This window comes from Urocampus carinirostris, chromosome 2, assembly GCF_059441175.1.
Source record: "Urocampus carinirostris isolate Australia breed hairy pipefish chromosome 2, RoL_Ucar_1.0, whole genome shotgun sequence".
NCBI classification, from domain to species: Eukaryota; Metazoa; Chordata; class Actinopteri; order Syngnathiformes; family Syngnathidae; genus Urocampus; species Urocampus carinirostris.
Window position 1 is genome coordinate 22,397,095 of NC_142350.1, and position 26,691 is coordinate 22,423,785.

General features: G+C 40.5%; 1 protein-coding gene across 1 annotated transcript; it reads left to right on the forward strand.

The window, feature by feature from the left end:
• The first annotated feature begins 1,049 nt into the window (after window positions 1–1,049).
• On the forward strand, window positions 1,050–11,858 carry LOC148371370 (major histocompatibility complex class I-related protein 1-like). Its single transcript, XM_088329401.1, has 7 exons — window positions 1,050–1,172; window positions 2,968–3,234; window positions 4,848–5,126; window positions 7,070–7,372; window positions 7,478–7,594; window positions 8,286–8,303; window positions 10,482–11,858. Exons 1-7 carry the CDS (start codon window positions 1,109–1,111, stop codon window positions 10,511–10,513), a joined length of 1,080 nt encoding a protein of 359 aa, XP_088185527.1. The 5' UTR covers window positions 1,050–1,108; the 3' UTR covers window positions 10,514–11,858.
• Window positions 11,859–26,691: the final 14,833 nt, after the last annotated feature.

Sequence of the window (26,691 nt, forward strand, 5' to 3'; positions counted from 1 at the left end):
TTTAATAATAAGACAATATTAAGTGGTAAAAATAGTTGTTCAACATAACCACTATATAACATACTCTCGCCATAATACACCGGAGCCTCCACAGATTCCGTCGCTATGCTGCAAGTGACACTGAGTGAAGGAGGAGCAGTGCTGGGAATCAAATGGTCCGAACAATTTTAAGGCTGTGGAGTATTTTTGACATTGCGATGTTCACTTTTCCCCTTGTTTTCCTCCTTTTTATTTTTTATCTACCGTCATCATAATTAAGCCTACCCTGTCCTGTATTATTTCACATAAAACTGTGAAAACATATCTTGCGAAAAGTTTGGGTTTATTCTTCTCTCTGTTGTTGCCAAATGAAACTGAAAAAAATATATACTATTGCATATTACTACTGTTAATTATTTTCATTGCACTATTTTTACAATGCACTTCGGTATTCTTCTTTGGTTTATTATTATTATTATGATTATAACTTATTATCCATCCATCCATTATCTGCAGCGCTTATCCTCAGTAGGGTTGCGGGGGTGCTGGAGCCCATCCCAGCCATCTCTGGGACACCCTGAACTGGTTGCCAGCCAGTTGCAGGGCACACAGAGACAGATAATTCGCACGCTCATTCACACATAGGGACAATTTTTGAACGGCCAATTAACCTGACATGCATGTTTTTGGAATGTGAGAGGAAACTGGAGTGCCCAGAGGAAACCCACGCAAGCACGGGCAGAACATGCAAACTCCACACAGGAGGTTCGATCTCATCACTTCAGAACTGTGCCGCACACGCGCTAACCACTTTTATCTCTTTTCTCTTTACAGTCTTTATTACAGGATTTAACCTTGAGTGCCATGTCTAATCTCATTGAAATTGCACATAATGTTTCACAACGTGACAAGAAAGATGATTATAATTCGTATTCATATAAAGGAAAAGAGTGTTTCAAAAATGCAATACTTTTTTGGGGGTGCTCGTGTTAAATTTGGGGGCCAAAACGGGTTAGTTACGCCCATGACGACAACCAAATCTCCACCCCTTTCTACCACATTCATAAACTATTAGATCGCAAACGACGTTACATGTTAGACTCCATCCGCAAGAAACAGACGAGAAACAATGAGCGCGACATGGCAGTTCTTGCTCCCTTTTTACTTGTGGAATATGCAAAACACATCTGCAGGTTGGATTGAATTCACTTTTCGAATTTTGCTTCGAATTGACTTAGTTTATTTCTTACTTCACCGTACATGTGGCTTGGCACCCACTTTCAGTTTCACTTTCACAAGGAAGAGCAGTTGTTGAAGTTGTACTGATATGTTTTGTAGAGATCGGGTAAATCCGAATACTAAATCATGTCTAACGTTTATTTTTGATTTCTAAGTACAGTATTAATTGATATGATTGGTTGACGTTTTTATTTTTGATCTTCATATACAAGGTTACAATGAATTAAAGATCAACAGTTTTGATAAGCAATTAAAAAAACGGGAATAATCCGGAGGTTATCTTGGACTTTTCTTATTAATCAAGTCACATAAGCTGATTTCTATAACAAGGTTTTATATGTAACAAAATCACATCTCATCATCACACAAGATAAATAATCATCAACTATCTATCGATATACCAAAGCCATAATCCCCCATTGGGAGTTGGCTAGAGTCAAGGACAAACTCACATTCACCAAAACATTCACTCCACTTTGCTCTTCCCAACCTGACACCGAACATTAAGCCCACAGCACAACACAAGCTGAGTTGCTGTGCTATGCAACCCTTAATCAGCAGAGTAGTCTGGCAGGATACACTGGTTTATCCCTCCACATTTTAGGCGTCCATTTCTTAAAAAAATCTTAATCATTCTTAATCAGCATGATCATGTGTAGTATATTATGTTGATTTCAATAAACGAATATAATTTATTTTCTTTTAAATTTCGCTCTCACTCCCCTCGCCTTTTTTCTCCCTCTCATTTTAGATCCGTCTCAATTTAATCTGCAATTATTTTCCATCCAAAGAGTCAAGATCAGTGTTGGGGAAGTCGCTGTTCTGCCTTAGGGCCCGGTCACACAGCCTTTTGCGTCTGTACGCGGTTAAAATTTTGCGACTTTTTTTTGCCCGTGGTTGCCCGCGGTAGAAAATGCGCAAAATTGGCCAACCCGCTGTTCATCCGTGGTATGCCTGCAAAACAGACGCCGGCGACTGTACCGCTTCCTCATCGCGTCAGAAGATCAAGATTTCAAGCTATGGCACCGAATAAGCCAATATGTTATTATTGTAATAGTTGTTCATTTTTATTTTATTGTCTTGTTATGAAATGAAAAGAAATGTCAAGAAATAAAAATGGATTAAGACGAGGTCACTACGGTGACAGGGATCCATGTTCACCCCTTGTGTGCTCGGCAAATCGCGCTGAATATACGCGGAGAAAGGTGTTTGATCGCCACACGCGTTACACACGCTAATTCACGTGAAAACAACGCGATACAGGCGCAGAACAAACGTGCTATGACCGTGCTCCACCCGCGATTACCCGCTAAAATTCCGCGTCCTACCCACGTGTAACCACGCCCTGGCCGCTGCCGTAGCACGTCGTTCCGCGTCTGTACCGCGTCATAGCCGCGTGTGTACCACGTGTGCTGCCCGCGGTTACCTGTGGTCTAAAGTTTTGAGCAGCGCAAAACTTTTTCGCGCGGCCAACCGCGTGTGAATTTCTTGCCGCGTGTAAAGCACGGCTGTATCTCGTCTGTATCGCGATCTCAAAGCGTCCACGGGCAGAAATTTCTGGTCGTGATACAGACGCAAACGGCTGTGTGACCGGGCCCTTAACAACGCACGCGCATCTTGGCTACGTCACACTCGTTTACAAACACGTAAAGGGCTCGATAGGTGTTGGCGGAAAGGGGTCTATATGTGTTATAACTTTAAGTACAGGATACAAGCTGCCCTATAATAAGTCCTTGAACATTCTTACAGCAAGACATTCCCTGAGATACTTCCTCACCGCAAGCTCCGGAATGCAAAACTTCCCAGAATTTGTCGGTGCTGCCGAAGTAGACGGGGTCCGGGTGGGCTACTGCGACAGTGACATGCAGTCAGCGGAACCCAAACAGGAATGGATGAAGCAGTTGGTACGGGACGATCCCTGGCACCTGGAATGGTACAAACACAAATGCTCCGGCAATCTGGAGGTCTTTAGGAACAACCTCAAGACCCTGAGTCGGCGGTTGAACCAATCCGGAGGTATGACATGCTGAATAAATTCTGAATCTTATGCCTGGCTTTATGAATACATCTGGCTCGGACATAAAACACAGGCCATAGTAATTTTCCAATCTTAGTACACGCAAGCCCGAAGAAGCAGAGTAAGATTTCCATTCGGTTCAAAATATATATCCAGGACCTCTGAGCCGACATGCTAACCATTCAACCGCCATGTGGTCCATAATATATAGGACAAACTTTCGACAACAGTTTACACTCGCAGTGTTACACAAACATACCCTGTTATGGCTGCACATTCTTAAGGAATCCTATCTATGGAAGCTCATTTAACACTCTATTGTTAGGTTCATACTCCAAAGCTAAATGGTCAATTCAGATTTTTCGGTAAAATCCGTTGTTTTTGTGGGACTAAATGCGACTTCATCTCCTGAGTGAAATGGTCTGCATAGGCAGAAGAGGACACTTGACCTCATACGCAATGCACTCGTGTTTTCGGAAGTACTCATGGATTTTGACAGCGGAGCATTGTCCCCCCAATTATTAATAAAATCCAAACCTCGCTTCTCCCCCCATTGAATGCTCTCTGTGTGGTGTGATTTGAATGTAAATATTGCTTACAAACACTAGAGGATACTATCTCTTTATCAATGAGCGCCACTGTTGTCAACAGCAGTGAGGTCGAGCCACATGTCGTGAATCTAGTTATATACTATGCAATGTTGGCTGTTTTGTAAGTTACAAGTGTTCAACTTCCATGAATGTGAGAATTCATGACACCCTGTGTTTTCGTCCCCCGAGGTTGTATATTTCACTGCTCCCTCCCCTTCGTTAAAGGACAAATAGTAACATTTACCGCCTATCGATGACCTGCAGGCGGCATGAATGTGTCTCTACCGTTCACATAGAAGTTGCATTCCAAAAGATCAGATGTGTATCTGATTTAGGACCACATATATAAATGGCCTGGGTTTTGTGTGATAAAAGCGGATTTGTTCCGTTCAGAAGGACTTAAACAGATCGGATTTAAAAAAAAAAAATAATAATCAAAATTGCCTGCAGTGTGAACTTAGCCTATGTTCTTCTCTATTGAGACACTTTTTGATGAATACACCCGAAAACGTCAGCCAAAAAAACCCAGAGCAATTGGGTTAGCGGTAGGTTTGCTCATTTAGCGCTCTCTCTTCTCCTTGCTCTCGCCCAGCGCCCTCCGCTCTGAAGCAAAATACATCAGTATCTTTCTTGTTTACAGTATTTTATGACTCTGCTCACCTTGTTTTGAAACCATTATTCTTGACAAAAGCGTCGATCAAACTGAGCCTCAATGATCTTAAGTAACTGCGAGAGGGAGACAAAGTTGAAGTAGAATATTTGTTGATATGGACACAGGCTTTGACATTAGTCTTATTTCATAAATTTGATCAAATCATCTAAGACTACACAGTGAAATAAAATGCACTGAGGAATGAACTTTTGTCTGGAGAGCGGATTTGGCCGTTTTGTTGAATTTTGTCTGAAAAAAATATGGTGTGGTTCTCAAATCAAATCAAATATTTAGCTTTCATGGCTCTTCGAGTCATAAAGGTTCCCAACCCTGGGGTATGCTGTCTTCATTAATACCCTCTGGCCACCAGGCAGCCACATTTTGCAGCGGATGAACGGCTGTGAGGTAGATGACGAGAGCGGTGAGGTCGAGGGATACAACCAATATGGCTACGACGGCAAAGACTTCATCGTGTTGAACCTGGAAACATTGACGTGGACGGCGCCGAGCCCGCAGGCGTTCACCACAAAGCTCATTTGGGACACTGACACAGAAAGACTAACCTACAACAAGAACTACTACATCCATAGGTGCCCAGAGTGGCTGAAGATGTACCTGCAATACGGTAGCAGTGTCCTGGAGAGAAAAGGTGGAGTATTTTAACAGTATCCTCACAACTATGGAAAAATGTTGAAAAATATTTCACACGCCCGGGGATCCCAGGTATTTGGTCTGAAAGTTGACCCGTCTGGCTTGTTTACTGTAGAGCTGTGAAATAATTGAAGGAACACAACACTTTTAAAATGGTGAATCCCATTAAGACAACATGTGAGGCCACCTCGGAAACAGACAGCGATTGCATACCGCTCATTTCTGCTCGGAGGTAGGCGATTCGGGCTTTTCGTTTGTGTTTTTCGCTCAGTGTGTCGGTACGATTTTTTTTGGTTAGCTCCCCGTTGACGTTAAGGCTGCCGAGGGCTTTCCTGTTTTGTTTGCTCCTGGTTGGTGCTCGCTGGCTGCTCACTGTGTGTTTTTTGGTCGTCTAGCATGGCTTAGCCCCGGTTTTCTTTGTAGTCGTAGCCGTTGCCACTTTTCATTGTTGGTTTCTGGTTAGCCTGGCTGGTCACTGTGGTCTGTTGATTGGCTAGCCTGGTTTTAGCGCTGGTTTTGTTCCCTGGTTTGTTTTTTATTTGCGTTTGTTGCCATATCCGTTGCCGCTCTTGATTTTTGGGTCCTGAATAGTCTGGCTGCTCACTGCTTGTTTTTTGATCGGCTAGGCTCATATTTTTACGCCAGGTTGCAGCTGCCTTTCGTTCATTGGTCCTTGTTCGCCTCCCGTTGGAGTCCTCTCTTTGTATTTTTTTCCAGTTAGCTCCTTTTTGGTTGACCGTCCTTTGTTGTACCATAACTGCATCCACACATTTCAGAAAGGGGCCCAGATTTGGTAAGCTAAAAATGTGTGAGGGCTGACTATTCAGCCAGGCAATCTTTAAACAGTCTAAGAAATTCACTCTCCATTTTGCAGTGCTTTGTGATCAGCGTCGCGACCTCATAGCTCGCCTTTGTAGCACTTTCGCAGGGTCTCGTGAAAAAGCGCCACTGTGTGTTACAACAGCTTTCAGTTGCTTCACCTTTTCACAACATTTTTTTCAAGTTAGCCTTCTGTAGTCAGCATGATTCGTCTAGCAGTTCCTCTTGATGTTATAGTTTGAAAACAACCGCAGTCTCTTTTCAAACTAGGCAGACGCAGTTGTTAAGGATTTAGGTGAAAAGTATACTCCAATTTCCACATGTCGTGGAAGCAGCGGCCCTCAGAATCAACTTCCTTTTTTATTTACAGTCACCATGCTAAAATTGTCACAAAAAGCCAAGGGCAAGGTGGCCAAAGGGCTACTGCCATCCACTGGTGAAATGGTGAATTTTCTTTTTAAATTTATACTGCATTCAACATTAATCGTGGGTCACATATTAGTAATTTTATGACAGAGGCTGTGCCCCAGTAAAAAATGTGATGACTGACTTTGCACATGCCTGGCCCAGGCAGTCTCTACCAATACTAAAACTTTGCTTGAAACACTCATAACCTCTTTAACTAAGTAACATGTAAAAGAATATGGCGACTGGTTGATTGGTTGCTGCGCCGTCGCTGTTTCGGTCTTCTTGAACAATTTTATTTATTACCTATGTTAATTGTTGACAGTGACTACGTTTTGTGTTGCAGCCTCGTCATCCTGGAAGGGGTGATTACCTTTTGTGTGCCCCGTCCTCGAGGTGTCTTATCCTTTTCATGCTGAGGTTTTTGAGTTTTACCTCGCATGCCGGTTTTAGATCAAGGGATGTTGTCATTGTGGCAGTTGACTTGGTGTTCCTCCGATGACGATGCAGCTCAGGAGGCTAATGACAAGACATGTTGTCTTTAAATTATCTCGGAAAACAGTTGGAATATACCGACAAATTCTATTTTGATTTGATGCAAAAACCATGTGTTATTTCCTTACATTTTGGATGTTTCATAATCTGGGATTACCTCTAAGCAAGCGTGTCTGATTTCTGACGATACACCACAAAAACCACTTTCCACCTGTCCCGCAGAGTTCCCTTTCGTGTCTCTCCTCCAGGAGACGCCCACGTCGCCAGTACGTTGCCACGCAACGGGCTTCTACCCCGACTTAGCCATGCTGTTCTGGAGGAGAAGCGGTGAGGAGCTCCACGAAAACGTGACGCTCGGGGAGATCCTTCCCAACCAGGACGACACTTTCCAGATGAGCGCGAGCTTGAACTTGTCTGCAGTCCCGGTCGCAAACTGGCCAGACTACGAATGTGTGTTTCAGCTCAACGGAGTCAAAGAGCAACTGGTGGTCAAACTGGACACAGAGGCCATCCAAACAAATTGGAGTAAGGCAGTGCTTCTCAGTTGTTTTCTGTCGTATTTTTACAGTAACCCTACCAAGCCTGTCTGTATTTCATCATGATAAGCTTAATGTTCTTCTTCTGTTACAGTTCCTCCGTCAAAATTTCCATTAGGTGCCGTTATCGGTGGCCCTGTCCTACTGCTGTCTCTTGTGGTAGCCGGTGTCGTGGGACTTTACATCTGGAGGAGGAGAACAAAAGACAGTGGTAAGGACATCAAGTCATCAAATAACAATACATTTGTCTGGAAAAAATCAAATAGAGGGAAACTGACTGTTTCAGGTCATGAGGATTTTCTACCTTTATTCCCAAGGAAGATAGTTCAATCCATTTAACTGGGGATATCCTTGATTTCTCTTCTTCCTGTTCAGTCAATCTGCGCCTTCCCAACTGTGTTTGAAAAGGACCACATCTCATTTTATTGTGATTTTGATAGTTTTATTTACCTTTTCTGTTCACAATAATGGGTCCTAAGAAAGTGAATATTTCGGCTACAAAAGACTTTTATTATGTGGCTATTTTAAAGCTATTCTAGGGCGTCGCTTATATGCGATGTAGGCTTATATGTAAGTATATATTTTGGGGGAAAAAAGGTGAATATATTTTACAATATTTGCTTTTAACTGCACAATACTTTTATTTGATGGATTTAAAATGTGGATTTTTTTTCTTCATTTGGTTCCTAGCTTGTCATTCGGGTAGAATGGTGGATCTTCAAGTCAGACCAGTTTAGAGCCATTGACCTAAATGATCGGGAATGTAACCAGACAAACAATAGGGTTTCGTTATGAGTCAGTGTAGTAAAGATAAAAAAGTACAAAGTCTCCTCAAACCTGTTTATTTTCTGTCTCATCCTTGACACTCTGCATGACTTTCCAAACTCTCCTTTGTCTTTCAGGATTCCAGGCTGTTGACAGTAAGTGTTCTAAATTCACCTACCGTAATTGTCGGATTATAAATAGATTCGGATTATAGATCTCACTATCCCAAAAAATGCATAATTAAGAAGGAAACAACATATATAAGTCACACTGGAGTAAGTCCCAATTTTGGGGGAAATGTATTTGATAAAATTCAACACCTAAAACAAATATGTCGAAGGCAATTGATAACACAAAATAAGTGTACAGTATACTAATGTTACGTGGTTGACATGCCTTGTAATGTTATCAACGACATATTGAGAATTATTCAGATAACTCTAGCATAAATAACCTGCTTACCAATCTTTTGTGATTTTGCAGTGGACCCAAACGCGGGAAGCAGGAAAAGGCAAAGTGCCCAAAATAGGTGGCATTTAATAAATAAATAAAAAATCTATAAAGTAACAAACAATTGGTCAAAAATATTGTCTGAAACAGAAAAACAGAACCTCAGAAACCTGGATAGAACTGCAAAAAGATGATGGTATTTATGGTGGAAAGTGGATGATGCAAAATGAAAGTAGAGCCTTGGTACTGTGCATAATGTCCTTATATAGGGTCAGGCTAATTAGGGACAAGTGTGGGGTAATTATACACACCTATCCCAATTACCATTGGCGCCATCTGGTGGACGGAGGCTCGCCAGAAGCTCAGGAGGTCGCAAGTTCGTTTGTCACTGAAATACCTCATGCAACATATCATTGGAAAACTTCAATTCTTGGGATTCAAGATATGATGACCACTTTAAAATATATTTATTACAGAAACATCAGGATCAGTCTGAAACAAGACACCTAAAAACTATAAAGCCAGCATAACTCACCGTTACGTCCCCTGGCCGTCATCAAATTTGTTGAATGTCCGCTAAAATGACCTCAGTACATCAAGGACAATCCATAGAATCCAACCGTGAATATTGATAATGCAGACAGATTAAATTAAACACCTAAAAGCATTTCTGCTCGTTGGGCATTTCTATTAGTAATTTGTTCGTTTTGCTCCCCTTTAAAAAAATGACTGGTAAAGTTATTCCCAATATGGTTGTTAGCCTCTGATCTTTTGATTGATGCCACTCTCGTTATAAGCAGGCTATTTTCCTGGTCCACGGCATAGGCTAATGCGGGCTTAGCCTATACCGTTTTCTTTTATAAAATAAGATTGCGTCCTGTAGCTCTGAATATCTTCAGCCAAAAGTAACCAATTCAAATGATGACTGACACATTGGTTAGCCAATGAAATTCCTAATATAATTGTATGCTATTTTCAGAGCGTGTATTCAAATCCGAGCCGAATTCATGCGCATAGCAATGTGTGATTCATTTTTACGCACCAATATTATGCACAAGTGTGCACAATCTTTGCTTTGACTTCTGAAAAGAATTGTCAAACATTTACAACTCTTTCATTATGTCTAAAAATGGCCAATGTAAAATACAAATTTGCAAAGGCTTAGGAGTTGTAAACTGTTTTACTTCAAACAGCCACTTTTGGAAACGCTTAAACCTACCCTTAGAAAAATGTATAAAATACAAGATTTAGTTTCTCAGATTGTGATCAAATTTGACAGGGAACCAGGTAAGGCTTCAATCTATTGTCTCACCTGTTTTCTAGCTAAGATGCCCATGCTACACTCATCTGCAGGCATGTGATTGCAGAAAAATAAAAATGTTCCATTTCTGTGTGTTCCAACTCAGAATACTCAATTTTAGTAGCCCTTGGAGTGATAATTTCAGTTTGGGACAAAACTTCAGAGTCTTTCCATTCAAAAGACTAAAACTGCCCATATTCTCGAAACGGTACAAGAAGAGCATTCATTTTACTTTGGGTACGTCTTGGATTGGGATTTTAAGCAAATTTACAGGATGAATTGTCCATGGTCAAGACACTTAACCACTGATGGTTTCGATATGCAGGCTAACGCTATCTATTTCAGAACGGGTAAAGTGTGAAGTACATTGCAAAGAGGTTTGGGAGATCTTCAGTGACTGATTAAAGCGCAATAGAAATACACTCATTTGACCATTTACTTAAGTCGCACCAGAGTATAGGTCCCACCTCCTGCCAAATGAAGAAAAAAACCTGATTTATAATCCGAGAAATACAGTAGTTGTGCTATTGAGGCACTACACCCAGCCATTTTGACCTGTTGTGATATCCATTTCCATCCTTAGCTCGTGTAGAACCTGCAACTCTTCAATTATGAAGTTAATCCCTCTAAGGATGGTGAGCCCAGGAGTATGTCACAGAAAACGACAGGAGAGGAACTTGTTACTACAGAAGACTGTGACTGAGAAATCAAAATGTGATTCGTCCATCAGTTATAACTCCTTAAGGGCTGCAACAACAAATCAATAACCGATTAACATTGATTATTAACTCATTCAATGCCATACGTTTCTATCAAAGGAAACCTAGCCTTTCATTAGAAAAATAAGTATTTTTCTAACTCTTACCATTCATTGATAAACAACAGTTGAACAACACAAAGTTTCTTGAAAACGCTTCTTTCCAAGAAAACTTCTGCAAAAAACTATAATAATAATAATAATATAATAATAATACATTTAAGCAGAACTTTCACTTGTGTGCTTTTTCTGCATTGTAATACCTCCAATATGTAAGCAATACTTTCCCTAAACACAGGGCACTTTGCTTGCAAAATAACATTTTTTGCAAGAACACTGAGTTTATGTATGAACTTTGCAAGAACTTTTCAGCGCCCCATGTTTACGGTGAAGTGATCACATGATTCAAGTCATCATGATGATCGCTGACATGCACTAAACGTCATCCTTCATTGTCCTGACAATAATAAAGGGACATTGTCATCTTTTTAAGAAAAAAAACCTCAGTCTGTACTTATCCAAATCCTTGCTTTTCCCACCCCACTGCATCACTTCACCAACTCGCCACGTGGGCCCGCACAAAGATCTGATCAAAGACACTCCTGCCATCTAATAGTGATCTATCACACTGAAATAATTCCCAGAGGCTTAATACTTACTGATGAGCTGTGCCAAACAATTTATAATAGCTTTAAAAAAAACAACAAAGAAACAATTTTTTACGTTTCCGCACTCAGGGACAATGCATCCAAAAACGTATTCATTCGTTATGGCAATGAATGAGTTAGAAGCGCTTCGATTTGTTGTGCTGCGTGATTCATGCTTTACTCAGCACATTAATTCTAAGAGTACATTTTTTAACCCAATGCAGCCCCCGTTTCCAAATAGTTACCCACGCTGCACTGCACAATACTGCTACATCTAGTGGTAAAATATTACACTTTGTCACTATAAATCAGTATTTCTTTTTAAATGAATGAAGTTTTCTTTTACCACGAGGCGCTAGATAATACACACTGCCCCTTTATATTATTTTTTGTCGTTTCATGTACATGTCGACTATAGATTGTCAAAGTATTATTACAAATGAAGAAATCCTGCCTTTATTCCCAACCACTTGTTTGCACTATCCTGTGATGTGATCCACTTTAATGATATTTTCATCTTTTTATGTTATTACATCAATAAATGTATTTACTTGAAAAATAATTTTGTCCTTATTTTGGTATTTTTCAAATACTGTTAAGCAGGAAAAAATGGTGACGTTTGTGGTGTATGGTTGATATTATTTGGAAGTGACAGCTTTTGTCATGGTTCAATGCCTGCAGTCCCTCCCCTTCACCAATAGATGGCAACATTACCCGATTTTCAAGTCTCCCTCTCAACTCCCCGGTCCAGGTGCTCCCAATCAGCCAATCAACCAACCTCTACTATAAATCCTCGGGCTTTCACTTTACGTTTAAACCTAGTCCAATATATTCCCTCGCCTAGATGACAAACTTCTCTCCATAAGACATTCTTAACCAGTCCTTTCCTTTCTTCACCAGACATTTTCTTCAAGGCACTCCCAAATTTTCACCACCAAGACCACCTTTTTAAGATTCCCTCTCAAGCTTCTCCTCCTCATCAGTACTGGTTCCACTCTCCCTTATCATTAGTGAATTCCGTTTTTGTTTATTGAATAAATAGCCTGTATTGCGGCTTGACCACATCCCTATTTTTTCCGTCTCTTAATGTCCTGCATTTGGGTCTCTCCGACATCAAACGTGTCAGGACCAGAACAGAAGCAGGACCAAGATGGATAACGTTACTCACAAGTTAATTGAAATATAGAGGAAAGTCAGCGCCAGTGATCCGGTGCTCGCTGGACGCGGGAAGCAAGCCGCTCAAGGGATCGGAGCGTGTTGTGAATGCGGAAGTGGATCTTCCGGAGCGGGAGATCGTAGCGTAGGTTGTTAGCCAGGACGGGAGATTAGAACGTGGTCGGGGTCGAAAAACAGGTTGAAGCAGGAGACAAACGGGGAAATCAGGAACGGACTAGTGTAAAACGGGTGACAAAACGGGACCGACGGGAGTCAGAGTCAAAAATGCTTGCCTTGTGAAAACAGAGGTTGGCTGACGGACTGACAACAGGCGAGTGAAAGGAATGAGCTTAAATAGGACGGGGAACCGATCAGGTAACCAACAGCAGCTGGCGCCAAACGAGCGGGCCGGGCACAGGTGAGTGTAATGAGTAATCATGACAAGTAACAATTTTGACATAAAAAAGTAAAAATAAATAATCACGAATACCTTCATAAAAATAACAACAGACATTACTTCATTTTGAAAATAAGTGGGCAAATCTTTTGCTTTTCACTGGTTAGTTGAAGAGAATATTTTATGCCTAAGGGAATATTAATCTGTATCTATTAATTTTTTTTAAACCGAATTTTGACTGGATAAAAAAATGACAACTTTAATTTCCAACTATCTTTTTACGGTACACTGCTATTTATTGTAGTTTTTCTGTACAATTTCTCTATTATTATTTTTGAAGTACAGTGTGTCAATATTTCTGTTGTAGTATTATAGTACTACTGTAGTGGTCATTTGGATTTCTGAAGTATTTCCACAGTAATGTTTCAGTAGTATTTTCGTATTATTTCAATACAAGTATATTTGTAGTAATTATTTAATATTTTTCCATATTACTTTAGTTATGTTTTTGTTGTATTTCTGTGATTTTTCTGTCGTAGTGTTCTTGTATTATAGTATTACTGTACGACAACCCCTAGCAAAAATTATGGAGTAACCAGTCACCAGGGTTTGTAGTATTTTTGTGTATTTCTAGAGCATTTTTTCCTTTTCAGAATAAAAGTAAAATAACATATTAGGTCCCTGTTTTCTACACTAAATTCAATGTTTAATTTTGTAGTAATTTTATAATATTGTGTAATATTTCTGTTGTATGTTCATAGTATTTCCATAGTAATATATTTGTATTTTTTTAAATATTTTTAATATTACTTTAGTTGTCTTTTTGTAGTATATCTGTTAAAATATTCTGTAGTAGTATTCTTGTATCATAACATTACTGTACTAGTATTTTTTGATAGTATTTCCATACTTTTTTTCTGAAAGCAAAATAATATATTAGGTTCCTGTTTCCAAGCAATACATTTGACGTTTAGTTTTGTAGTAATGTTGTATTTATTTTAGACACACAAAAGGATGATGGGGACAAAGTTGGCACCAGAACAGTTTTTCATTAGTAGTGCTATATTTACTACTATATTTACTACTAATCACTAATATTTACTAGTTCAAGTCCAGCTACTGCAGCCTCCCCGTGTTGGGGTTTGCATGTAATCCCCGTGTCTGCGTGGGTTTCCTCTAGGCACTCCAGTTTTCTCCCACATTCCAAAAACATGTATGTCAGGTTAATTGGCCGTTCGGAATAAAATAATCATTTTTATCTAATCACCGCTAGAGGTCATTGTTTGCACTTCACAAAATGAAAGAAAAAAGGAATTTTTTTGCGATCGTGTTTCTGAGAATCAAAATACATAAAGTTGTTTTTTGATTAAGCAATCCAGTTTATCTTTGTTAATATAGATTTTTTTGCATCCCTGCCACGTTTTTGGACAGCATTGTTGCATTTTTAAGGTCCCATAAATTTTCAAAAAATAAAAAATATATATTCGGAGTAAAAAGTACATCCGTGTACTGTACAGTGACTGTCTTCGGGAGATTTTCACAGAAATTGTTATTAAATTTCAAATAGTTTAACTTCAGATTTTAACAAATAGATTTGATAAATACAAACAAATATAAAACATCCATCCATTATCTGCACCGCTTATCCTCAGTAGGGTCGCGGGGGTGCTGGAGCCCATCCCAGCTGTCTTCGGGCAGTGGGCAGGGGACACCCCGAACTGGTTGCCAACCAGTCGCAGGGCACACAGAGACAGACAATTTGCGCGCTTATTCACACCTCGGGACAATTTGGACCGGCCGATTAACCTGACATGCATGTTTTTGTAATGTGGGAGGAAACCGGAGTGCCCGCAGAAAACCCACACAAGCACAGGGAGAACATGCAAACTCGGCACCAGAGGTTTAATCTCATGACCTCAGAACTGTGCCGCACACGCGCTAACCACTGCGCTGCCATGCTGCCCATACATAAAACATTAGAAATGAAAACTTTTTTGCTGCATAAATAAGTCTTTTTTTGACTGATATTAGACTGGCGTGAAAAGATCTGGAAAGGAAAAATTAGAATAAGAATTGTCTTTATTGTCATTGATATCAACGTTGTGAAACATTGTATGCCAGAGATTAGACATGGCACTCCAGGGTAACACATGTCATTGGAGAGAAAAGAGATAATGTCATGATTACTGATGGCTGTGTCACACCTGTGGCTGCTCCTTTGGCGCCAACATCCACGGGACCTGATTGGTTGTTGGACTCTTTTTAAACTCCTCCCTTCCTGAAAGGACCCGTCAGATCGTCTGTGAACCTCTGCTCTCAGCTAGGCAAGCTTTTGTACTCTCGGACATTATCTTGCCCTGTTTTCCTGCCTGATACCTGTGGCTGACTTTTTTCTGGACCCGTTTCAGCTTTTGCTCCTCTGTCCCGGCTATCGACCTGTTTTGCCCTGTTTCCTGCCCGATATCCGTTGCCGACCTATTTTCTGGACCCGTTTCTGTTTTGCTCCCCCGTCCTGGCCATCGACCTGTTTTCTCGCTTTCAACAACTACCCTCACTCGAGACGGAAGTGCCACTTCCGCTTTCCTGCCATCTACTACCTGTGACCGACGATCATCGGATTGTGGATGCAAGCACTGCTCTCTTTCTTAATAAAAACTGGGTAAAACGAACACTATTGGTCCTGTCTCCGTTCCTGGTCTGTGACAGATAAAAGACAATCAGGATGAATGGGCCAACTACAACATAGTGCTTAGAAAAACTGGCCCAAGTTATCAAGTTATAATAAGAATAATGCAGAATAGTTCATTGTAATAACAGTGCAATGAAAAAAGGTGCAATAACATTTAATTAATTATTTAGTTCCACAATTTTGTGCAGTAGCATATATATATATATATATATATATATATATATATATATATATATATATATATACTGGACTGTCTCAGAAAATTAGAATATTGTGATAAAGTTCTTTATTTTCTGTAATGCAATTAAAAAAACAAAAATGTCATACATTCTGGATTCATTACACATCAACTGAACTATTTCAATATTGCTGATTTTGGCTTACAGCTGAAAAAAACTCAAAAATCCTATCTCAAAATATTAGAATACTTCCTCAGACCAAGTAAAAAAAATAATTTTATAACAGCAAAACTAAATCAAACATTTGAAAATGTCCATTGATGCACTCAGTACTTGGTTGGGAATCCTTTTGCACGGATTACTGCATCAATCCGGCGTGGCATGGAGGCAATCAGCCTGTGGCATTGCTGAGGTGTTATTGATGCCCAGGATGCTTCGATAGCGGCCTTCAGCTCATTTGCATTTGTAGGTCTGGTGTATTTCATCTTCTTCTTAACTATACCCCACAAATTCTCGATGGGGTTCAGGTCAGGGGAATTAGCAGGCCAATCAAGGACAGTGATGCCATGGTCAGTGCACCAGTTACTGGTGGTTTTGGCACTGTGGGCAGGTGCCAGATCATGCTGGAAAATGAAATCCTCATCTCCATAGAGCTTTCCAGCAGATGGAAGCATGTAGTGCTCTAAAATCTCTTGGTACACAGTTGCATTTACTCTGGACTTGATGAAACACAGTGGACCAACACCAGCAGCTGACATGGCTCCCCAAACCATTGCTGACTGTGGGAACTTCACACTGGATTTCAAGCAACTTGGATTTTGCTCCTCTCCAGCCTTTCTCCAGACTCTGGCGCCTTGACTTCCAAATGAAATGCAAAACTTGCTTTCGTCTGAAAAGAGGACTTTGGACTACTCTGCAACTGTCCAGTGCTTCTTCTCCATAGCCCAAGTCAGACGCTTCTTCCGTTGTCTTGAGTTCAGAAGTGGCTTGACCATGGTAATACGGCTATTGTTGCCCATTTCCCGGACATGTCCGTGAACTGTGGCTTTTGATACCTGGACTCCAGCTTCAGCCCACTGTCTTTGAAGCTCCCCCAAATTCTGGAAGCGGCTCTTCGTCACAATTTTGTTAAGGCTGCGGTCATCTCTCTTGGTTGTGCAGCGTTTCCGGCCACATTTTTCCCTTCCAACAGACTTTTTGTGGATATGCTTTGAAACTGCACTCTGTGAACAGCCTGCTCTTTGAGAAATTTCTTTTTGTGTCTTACCCTCCTGATGGAGGGTATCAATGATGATCCCCTGGACAGCAGTCAGATCAGCAGTGATTTAGTTTACTGAACCAAGCTGAGTGTTTTTAAGGCTCAGGAAACCCTCGCAAGGTGTTTCGAGTTAATTAGATGATTCAGGTGATTAGTTGAATAGCCTACTTGTATACTTTTTCATGATATTCTAATATTTTGAGATAGGATTTTTGAGTTTTCTTAAGCTGTAAGCCAAATTCAGCAATATTAAAATAATAAAAGACTTGAAATAGTTCAGTTGATGTGTAATGAATCCAGAATGTATGACATTTTTGTTTTTTTAATTGCATTACGGAAAATAAAGAACTTTATCACAATATTCTAATTTTCTGAGACAGTCCAGTATATATATATATACATATTCAGTTTTATTTTGTAGCAACAAAAAGAGGATGATAACCGTAGGATAAAAATGGTGAAAGTAAGAAAATGACTGTTTCAAATGAAGCCCAAGTGTCAACCCAACCCCCCAAAAAGATGAAAAAGTGAATGCTTATTCAAGTGTATCCAAGAATTTCACATTCTTGCACGTGCAACAAAAGTTGCAATGATGATTTCAGCCAAAAGAGTATTTTTGAAGTTACATACACCACCTTTAGGCGTTTCGAGCTGTTTTGTAAGGAAGAATGGGCAAACATTCCTGTTTCAAGAAGTGCAAAACTTGAAAATTAATTGGGTTCCCTTTCACAATGTTGCTGATTCTTAAAAAAATATTTTAAGTGTGTTTAAAGCTAGAAATATGGCAATATGTCAAAAAGTTCTCGGGGCTTGGTAGGGGGGTTAACACTTTTGCAAGGCATTGTACCTGGGTGCCTGGACCTCAAATGTTTTGTCCTCCTGTTCGGAAACCTTTTCCTCGGAAAGACAGATGCGAGACGTGCTACCAGGCGAGACTCACAGACATTGATATCAATCAATAATCCTTGTCGTTGAGTAAAGTCTACTTCAAGTTCACACGTCCTGGAGGGGCGTCTGCAGCCGGCTGCTCATTTAGTCCGGGGGTCCACGCTGACCCCCGAACCGCCGCCGGGAATTGTCCTCATGCAAATAAGAGGGGGCAACCAATTCATGGCCGCACAATTCGATTATGCATCTGCATATTGAGCATCTGCACCCCACAAAAATCTGCCAATACCGCACTGGGCCCCTATTCGAAGGCCCCCGCGAGGGCAGTGGTCCACGACCCCTAAGGGAGGGAGAAGGGGAAGAGGGGGTGCACGTTCTTCTATGTTTCTGCACCCCCCTTTCGCCCATGCCTGACCTCGTCAGGCCCGGCCACACCACCTGACCCAACCCCGGAGACGGAGAAGGGATGAGTGGAGTTCAAGGTAAACAGAGATCTCGAGAGGCCGGACTTGTAGGTTGGAAGGGAAAAAAATGAAAGAGGGGAAGAGAGAGAAAAAGAAAAAGAAAAAAAAAGAGGTAGAAAAAAAGACAAAGAGAGAGGGAAATAACTAAATGACCAACAATGATAAACAGAAGGAAAGAAATAAAGAGGGAGAAAAAAATACAAAGAGAAGAGAAAGAGAAAGATTGAGAAAGAGAGAGAGAGAGAAAATGAGAAAAGGAGAGAAAAAGAGAGAGAAAAAGAGAGAGAGAAAAATAGGGAGAAAAAAGAGAAAGAAAGAGAACCAAATAAATAACAATTACAAACAGAAAGAAAGAAAGAGAAAGGGAGAAAAAAGAAAGAGAAAAGGAGAAAAAAGAAAGAGAATAGAAAAAGTGAGAGAGTTAGAGTGAAAAGTATAAAAATAGAGAAAAAGAAATAGAAAAAGAAAGAGAGAGAGAAAAAAGAGAAAGAGAGAGTGCGAATGAAAGGGAAAAATATAGAGAAAAATAAAGAGAAAAAGAAAGAGAGATAAAAAAGAGAAATGGAGAGGTGGGGGGAGAGAGAGAGAACTAAATGACTAACAATGACAAAACAGAATGCTCCTTGGGTGCTTTTAAGTATTAGTTTAAAAACATTTGGACAGACAACATTATGAAGCACTATGGCAGTATAATGAAATCCAATCAACACCAGACATGCCGGGATACAGTTGTGGAAAAGTTTAAACCAGAAATGGGAAACGAGAATATATTGCAACATATACACTAATCCTGGAGTACTGTGCGAGCAATAATAGCAAAATGGAGAGAGCATGAGACCACTGCAAACCTAACAAAATCTGGCCGGCCATCTAAACCTTTGACCCAAACAAGGAGAAAATGAATCAAAGAGGCAACACTGAGATTCATGATCACATTGAATGACCTGCAGGCATACAAAGCTGAGGTGGGACAATCTGTTCATAAGACAACTATTAGCCATACAAATCTGCACGATATAGAAGGGTGGTACAAAGAAAGCCCTTTCTGTAAGAATACCATAAAATGGCCCGTTTGGCATTTGCAAGAAGCCACACGGGAGACGTGGAACATGGAACAAGGTGCTCTGGTCATATGAGACCAAAGTTGAACTCTTTGGGCTGAATGCAAAGTGAAAGGTCTGGCGTAAGAGTAACACTGCACATTCAACCAGAAAACAACATCCCAACTGTCAAGCATGGTGGTGGCAGCATCATGCTCTGGGATTGCTTTTCTTCAGCGGGGATTGGAAAGATGGTTTGAGTTGATGGGAAGATGGATGGGAGCAAATACAGGACAAATCTGGCAGAAAATCCTTTGGAGTCTGCAAGAGACGTGAGAACAAGGTGCGGGCTCACCTTTTCAACAGAACGACAAAATTTACAACGGAATGGTTTAAGGCTAACAATATGAAGAGGTTAGAATGGCCAAGCCAAAGTCCAGACCTCAATCATATTGCGCATTTGGGGAAAGATCTAAAAAATGCTGTTCACAAACAATCACTATCAAACCTTAATGAAATGTAACTGTTTTGTCAGGAAGAATGGGCAAATATTTCTGTTTCATAACTTGTAGAGACATACCCAAAACGACTTGTGCCTGTGATTGCAGCAAAAGGAGGTTGTAAGAGGTATTACCTCAGAGGGGGGCAAATATATTTGCAACATCTGTAATTAATTTTTTCACTTGTTAGCACAATATAAAATGTTGAATACAGTAAATTTTGTTCATTTAAGATTGTGTCTCACAGGTTGTTGATTCTTAGAAAATATTTTGAGTTTTTTATCTACAAGTTTGAAGCCTGAATAGAATAGAATAGAATAGAATAGAATAGAATACCCTTATTGTCATTGTTACAAAATGGGTTGAACATATTGTGACAATGAAATTGGGCGTGGCACTCCAGTTTCACATTTGACAGTGAGGATAAAAGAAAAAAAGAAGATAAAGGAACAAAGAAGATAAGGTTATAAATTACACAATATTTACACAAGAATGTGGGCATTTAGGATGTTACATAGAGTTCTGGGATCTTAGCAATATAGCAATAGGTCAATTTTGGTGGAGACACTTCCCCTCTGTCCATGTCAAAACCGCACCCTTACTTGGACCGCGCACCACACTTTGCACACCTCTACACTGACCAAAGGAACACTTGAACACAACAGGTGGCAGCCAAGTTCCTGCAAGGTCATTGAAATTCTCTGCAGCGTTCTAGTGTCCCGTCACACGTCTGAAGGCCACACAGAGGTTCTCTGTGCTCTCCTGGCCCTAGTGCATCTTTGGATAGCCACCCAAAGAAGTTTTATGAACTCCGGCGCTTCCTGAAGAAAGTCAAAGTAAGAGAGATGATCTTCGAGAGTCCTGTAAAAACAGCTCGGCTCGCAAATGGCTCCTCAGATCGTTTTTGTTGCTTTAATCCATATTTTACCTATATCAGGTCAACTGACTGCACAAGGAAAATCCCTCGCATCTTCATTCACAACACACATGTCTTCATCTGGACCTGCAGGGGTCAGTACAGCAGTGGACAAATGTTCTCAACTTCCTGCAGTTGACAAGAACTTCCTGATAGACAGCCATATTGAGACTTCAAACCCAACATGTGCTTTAGAGACAATGCTCGCAAAAGTTTGTCAAGCAAAGCTTGAAGTATCTAATTGCAAAATCCCCAGCTTGACAGTCAAATGCAACTGGTAGGGGATTGAATTCATTAAGATACTTGCCTTGTTGATGAACGAAATGAAGAGCCTTTATTGAGCTTTTAATCACTGACGTGGAAGATGTGTGTTCAGGTATTGTTTGCAATTGGTGGCTTAAGGAATACGGTTTGACTAATGGCTCATATTATTTGAGAATCTTGAAAGTTGAGGCCAGATATCATTAGTTTGGCTTATGTTTAAATACAATGAATTGAATTACTTCTATGTACATTTTAGATTTATGATGCTTATGCTCAAATCCAGCTACCAATAGAATAGAATAGAATATACCTTTATTGTCATTGTTACAAAATGGGTTAACATATTGTGACAACGAAATTGGGCATGACACTCCAGTTTTACATTCACAGTGAGGTATGAGCCAAGAAGATAAGGAACAGAGAAGATAAGGTTATAAAACAAGGGGGATAAGGCTATAGTTATAATTTACATGGTATTTACACAAGGAATGTCGGCATGTGGGATGTTACATACAGTGTTGTCGTTATACCGTTGGTATCGTAAGGGTTGTGCAATATTGCATTTGGTGCAAAGTCATCATAGTGCAAAAAAATAGTCAGCATATGCATTGGTGCAAACATAGACAACATAGTGCAGAAAAAGGGAAATGGTCAGACATTGTGCAAGGTGAGCAGTAAACGTAGTGCAGTCGACATGTGCAAGAACATAGACATTAGTACCATTATATTCGTATGAGGTAGTTTTCAGGTTTTTTGTGCTGTGTCTGTTTTGAGCAGTGAACAAACATAGTGCAGACAGCATGTACGTGAGTACCATTTTACATTCGTGTGAGGTAGTTTTTTGCAACAGTTTTCAGTTTTTTTGTGCGGTGTCTGTTTAGGGTGGTAATGGCTGTGGGGAAGAAACTGTCTCTGAGTCTGTTTGTTTTTGCTTTGTGTGACCTGTAGCGCTTGCCGGAAGGCAGCAGGTCGAAGAGGTGGTGGCCGGGGTGAGAAAAGTCCATGATGATGTTTTCTGCTCTGCTGAGGTAGCGAGAGCAGGCAATGTCCTCCAGACTGGGCAGAGAGCAGCCGACGATTCTCTGGGCTGTTTTGATGATCCTCTGGAGCTTTTTCCTGTCTGCTGCTGTGCACCCAGCATACCACACCGTGATGCAGTATGTTAGGATGCTCTCCACTGTGGCTTTGTAGAAGGACACCTGCAGCTGCTGTTTTAGATGATTTTTCCTGAGCAATCTCAGGAAGTGCAGTCGCTGCTGGGCCTTCCCTACCACCGCTCTGGTGTTTGCAGACCAGGAGAGGTCGTCGGATATGTGCACACCCAGAAATTTGAAAGAGTGGACTCTCTCTACACAGTCTCCTTTTATGGTGAGTGGTGCTGGATTCCTGCCATTCCTTCTGAAATCCAGAATCAGTTCTTTTGTTTTTGTGGTGTTCGATATGAGGTGGTTTTCCGAACACCTGTGCGGAGTTTGCATGTTTTCCCCGTGCTTGCGTGGGTTTCCTCCGGGCACTCCGGTTTCCTCCCACATTCCAAAAACATGCAAGTCAGGTTAATTGGCCGGTCTAAATTGTCCCTAGGTGTGAATGAGCGAGCGAATTGTCTATCCCTGTGTGCCCTGCGACTGGCTGGCAACCAGTTTAGGGTGTTCCTGCCCACTGTCCGAAGTTGGCTGGGATAAGCTTCAGCACCCCTGCGACCCTTCTGAGGATAAGCGGTGCAGATAATGGATGGCCTGGATGGAAGGATGCTTATGTTCAATTGTTTTTGAGTTACTTGCCTTCAAGGTTAGTTCAATCTCAAACCTGAGATGCCTGTAATGAGCCCGCCTGATACTAAGCTTTGGACGTTAAGCTATTTTATTTGAGGTTATTTTTCATTACAATGATTTGTAATTTATCTGTTTTTTGTATAACCTGAAGACATCTGTATTTTTTTTTTTTATAACACAGTTGGTTTTCAATTTGATAACTGCTAATAACTGTCAACCCGGAACCCCTTCATAACCACCTTGAATTTTAATAAAAAAGAAAGAAGGGAAAAAACTGTTGCTCTTGCAAGTTGAAGTGCAAACTGATGACAAAATCAACTCGTCACCAATTATTACGTAACATTTATTTCACAATTATTATGTAAGATTTTGCACAAACTTACTTAAAAAGGGGGGGAAAAAGGTATCGGGGCAACAGTCTCAACATCACCAGAGGAATCAGCTGTGGTCCAAGAGGCAGCCGAGGGGTCGGTGATCCGGTAACTCCATTTTAGTAAAGGCGATAATTAAAAAGGAAAACATAGATCGCACCTAGACTATAAGTGGAATTTTTGGGGGAGGTTTCAACCCATCCATCATCTGCACTGCTTTTCCTCAATAGGGGTGCCGAAGCCCATCCCAGCTAATTTCGGGCAGTGGGCAGGGGACACCCTGAACCGGTTTTTGGGAAGTTTACTTGATAAACACCAAAAACATACATGTCTCCTTAAAGCAGTGGTTCTCAAATAGCGGTGCGGGCCGTTGGAACTTCATTTTAAGAATAAATTGCAATGTAGCCTAAAGTAGCGGAGTAAGAGTACAGGTTCTTCTTCCCAAATCTACTCAAGTAAAATTGAAGAGTATCATGATTGAAAAGTACTCCTAGAAGTAGAAAATGTCCCAAAACTTACTCAAATAAATGTTATGTAGTAAATGTAACTTGTTATTACCCACCTCTATATACCGGTAATAACGTTTTAAATCTATTGGTATAACAATGTGTTAATAATTTCACACATAAGTCTCAATGGAGCATAGGACGCGCCCCGGCCAAACTATGAAAGAAACTGCGACTTATAGTCCGTAAAATACGGTACTTCAAGTTTTCCTTGGGTGGGCTTTGCCCCCCTCTTGGTAACGCCCCTGATTGACTCGTCAACCATGGTTAATTTGCTGCGCTGTGGAACTTGCGGCCAACCGTTCTCCCATCAGGACGCATTTGTAGCGACAGCACAATTTGTTCAAAGGCTTTTTTTGTCCTTGTGTTTCGGGGAGGGGGGACAAAAGGTGTCAAACAGCGTGACAGACTCCTAATCCTATTAGGACGACCTCCGACGGACACGAATGCTGAGGCTCGCTCCATCCCGGGGACCAGTTGTTAAGAATCCAAAAAGGGATGTGTATGTGTGCGTGCGTATTGTAATAGTGATGTTATCCACGTTGTCATAATGTGTTATCCGCTGAGGCCTCGCCATCTCCTGTCAGTTTCGCTCAGCCACAGTTCGGACAGACATTTCAATTACTTCATTTGCCAGGCGTTGGAGATAGTGATTTCCTAGGAATGATACGTTTATGATCATTCAAAAATGGAAATCACTGTAGAGATTTTGAACTCATTCAGTGCCATAATGTATAAAAACGTTTTCAGAATCAAAAATAATTGTTGAGGGTTTTTTTTTTTTAAAAAGAAATCGAAGGCTTTTCCTCTGCTCTTCCGTTAGTGATAGGATTATTGTAAATTTATAATGTGTTTACCACCAATATTAAGCATTTTAGAGACCCTTGCCGTTGCGTAAATGGTTTTCTTTGCTTCAAAGGGTCTTATCACCTTCCGTAAGGTGAGCTGTCCAAACTCATCAACCATTTGCATGTGGAGAAAAAGCTGCATTCTTCTAAATTCTTATAAAGGATTACCTCATGGTCCCTTCTCAAGGTTTCTTCATTTTCTTCATGTAGGTTTTAGATCAGGGGATGGTGTCATAATAGTCTGTGGTTTGCAATAATCTGTGGTCTGTGCAGCCCTTTGAGACTCTGTGTGATTAAGGGCTATACAAATAAACATGACTTGACTTGATTTGATTTCTGCTTGGTGTTCCCTTGTATACAATGGTGTGTTCCCCTGTTCCTTCCCCCACCGACCGAACTATAATAAAAAGGGGAGTTGTTGAAGTTCTGTTCAGATAAGAATCGGGACTGGAACTGATTGCATCTCCTCATGAGCTGAAATTGATGTCTCCTGTCTCTTGCTGTGTGTTTTTTTTCAGAGATGTAAGGTGATTGACCCAACAGTTAGTATCAAGCCTCTGCGAATGATTTCAGAATGATAAATCACAACTGCATGGCAGGAATGGAATGATCAGATCTTTGTCTACACATAAGGGAGCTTCTACTTCCTCTTGTTGCTTTACTTCCTCTATTTAGCAATTGAGCGTGTGGGCAGCGCTCGAGTGAATAAATCGAGTGATCACGTCAACGGAAACATCAGGCACTGTAAAGTTATTGCAAAGTTTATGTATCGTTCAGTGTTTTTGCAATAAAGTGTTGATTTGCAATTAAAGTTCTCTTGTGTCAATTAAAACCATTGTATACATTTTGGAGGTATCTTAAATGCAAAAAAAAAAAGCATCAAAGGGAAAGTTGTGCTTGAAATGCTTTCTTTTACAGAAAGCCGTTTATCTCAGACGTTTTCTTGGAAACGAGTATTTTCAAGAAACAATGTTCAACTGTTGTTTACTAAACAATGCTGAAAGCTAGAAACATCTTTTTTTTCCTAATGGAAAATAAGACCTTCTTTTGATATATCCTATGCCTATATAGCTTCAAAATAAAAAGTTATGACGACCTTCAAAAACGAGACAAAAATTGGATGGCACCAGCTCTTCCTATTTGATAGAACCTTCTGCCATTGAACGGTGTAAAATGATGCAGAAGTGAAATCGTAAGAGCATTGCCTTAAAGGGAACAGCCTTTGTGTGTGTGTGTGCTTACTTGCTAAAAAGCTTGTAGCAAAGTAGAATAGAATCGAATTAGAAGAGAATTGCCTTGTCATTTATAACGACATAGTAATCCTTGTATGCACCAAGATTAGACATGGTACTCCAGGGTACATGTAATAAAGACTTTAAAGTAAAAAAATAAGATAAGACCGTGAGAATAAAGTGGCAAAAATATTTACAACTTAGTGCATAGAAACTGACACAAGTTAGAATGCTAGCGCAATGAAAGGTACAGTAGTGCAATAACATTAGCCAAAAATGTCCCAAATACAGTACAGAAAGTACCCTTCATATTTCTTGGGAGCTTGCAAACGTACACTTAGCTGTCCACGTGGTCTTTTAACAACTCGAAGATCTCCTTCTCCATTTCTGGGTAGAGTCCAAGTCCAAATTTCATTTTTTTCTCCAGGCTTGATGTATTGCAAAAATAATTTCACAAATAAAAAGGCCAAAACCAAGCACACTTTTACTGTAAATCCAGTGCTCACACTTGCCCCATTGATATCCCGCGTGTTGGTCTTGTATAAGACATACCCCTCTTTGTGTGCTGCGTGCTGTTTGCTACATGCAACCAAACATGCGCATACTGTATGTAAAAGCTGATTTCAGTGTCTTACTTTACAGCTTGGATTGGGGTACATAAGGTGGGGAGAATATCTCCATGAGGAGAATTTCGGCATTTCATAATATTCGCTTGAGAGAGTGCCACCAAAACTGTATTCAGGTGAATTTTGTAGGAAAATATGAACTCCCTTCAGTTACCTGATTAAGGGATCTTTGTGACAATGTAAGTAAAGCAATTGTGCTCAATTGTGGAAAGACACTTTAATTACTGATCTGCATTTATAAGGTGACGGGGTAACGCATCAAGTAGTAGCAAGAGTAGAGTTAC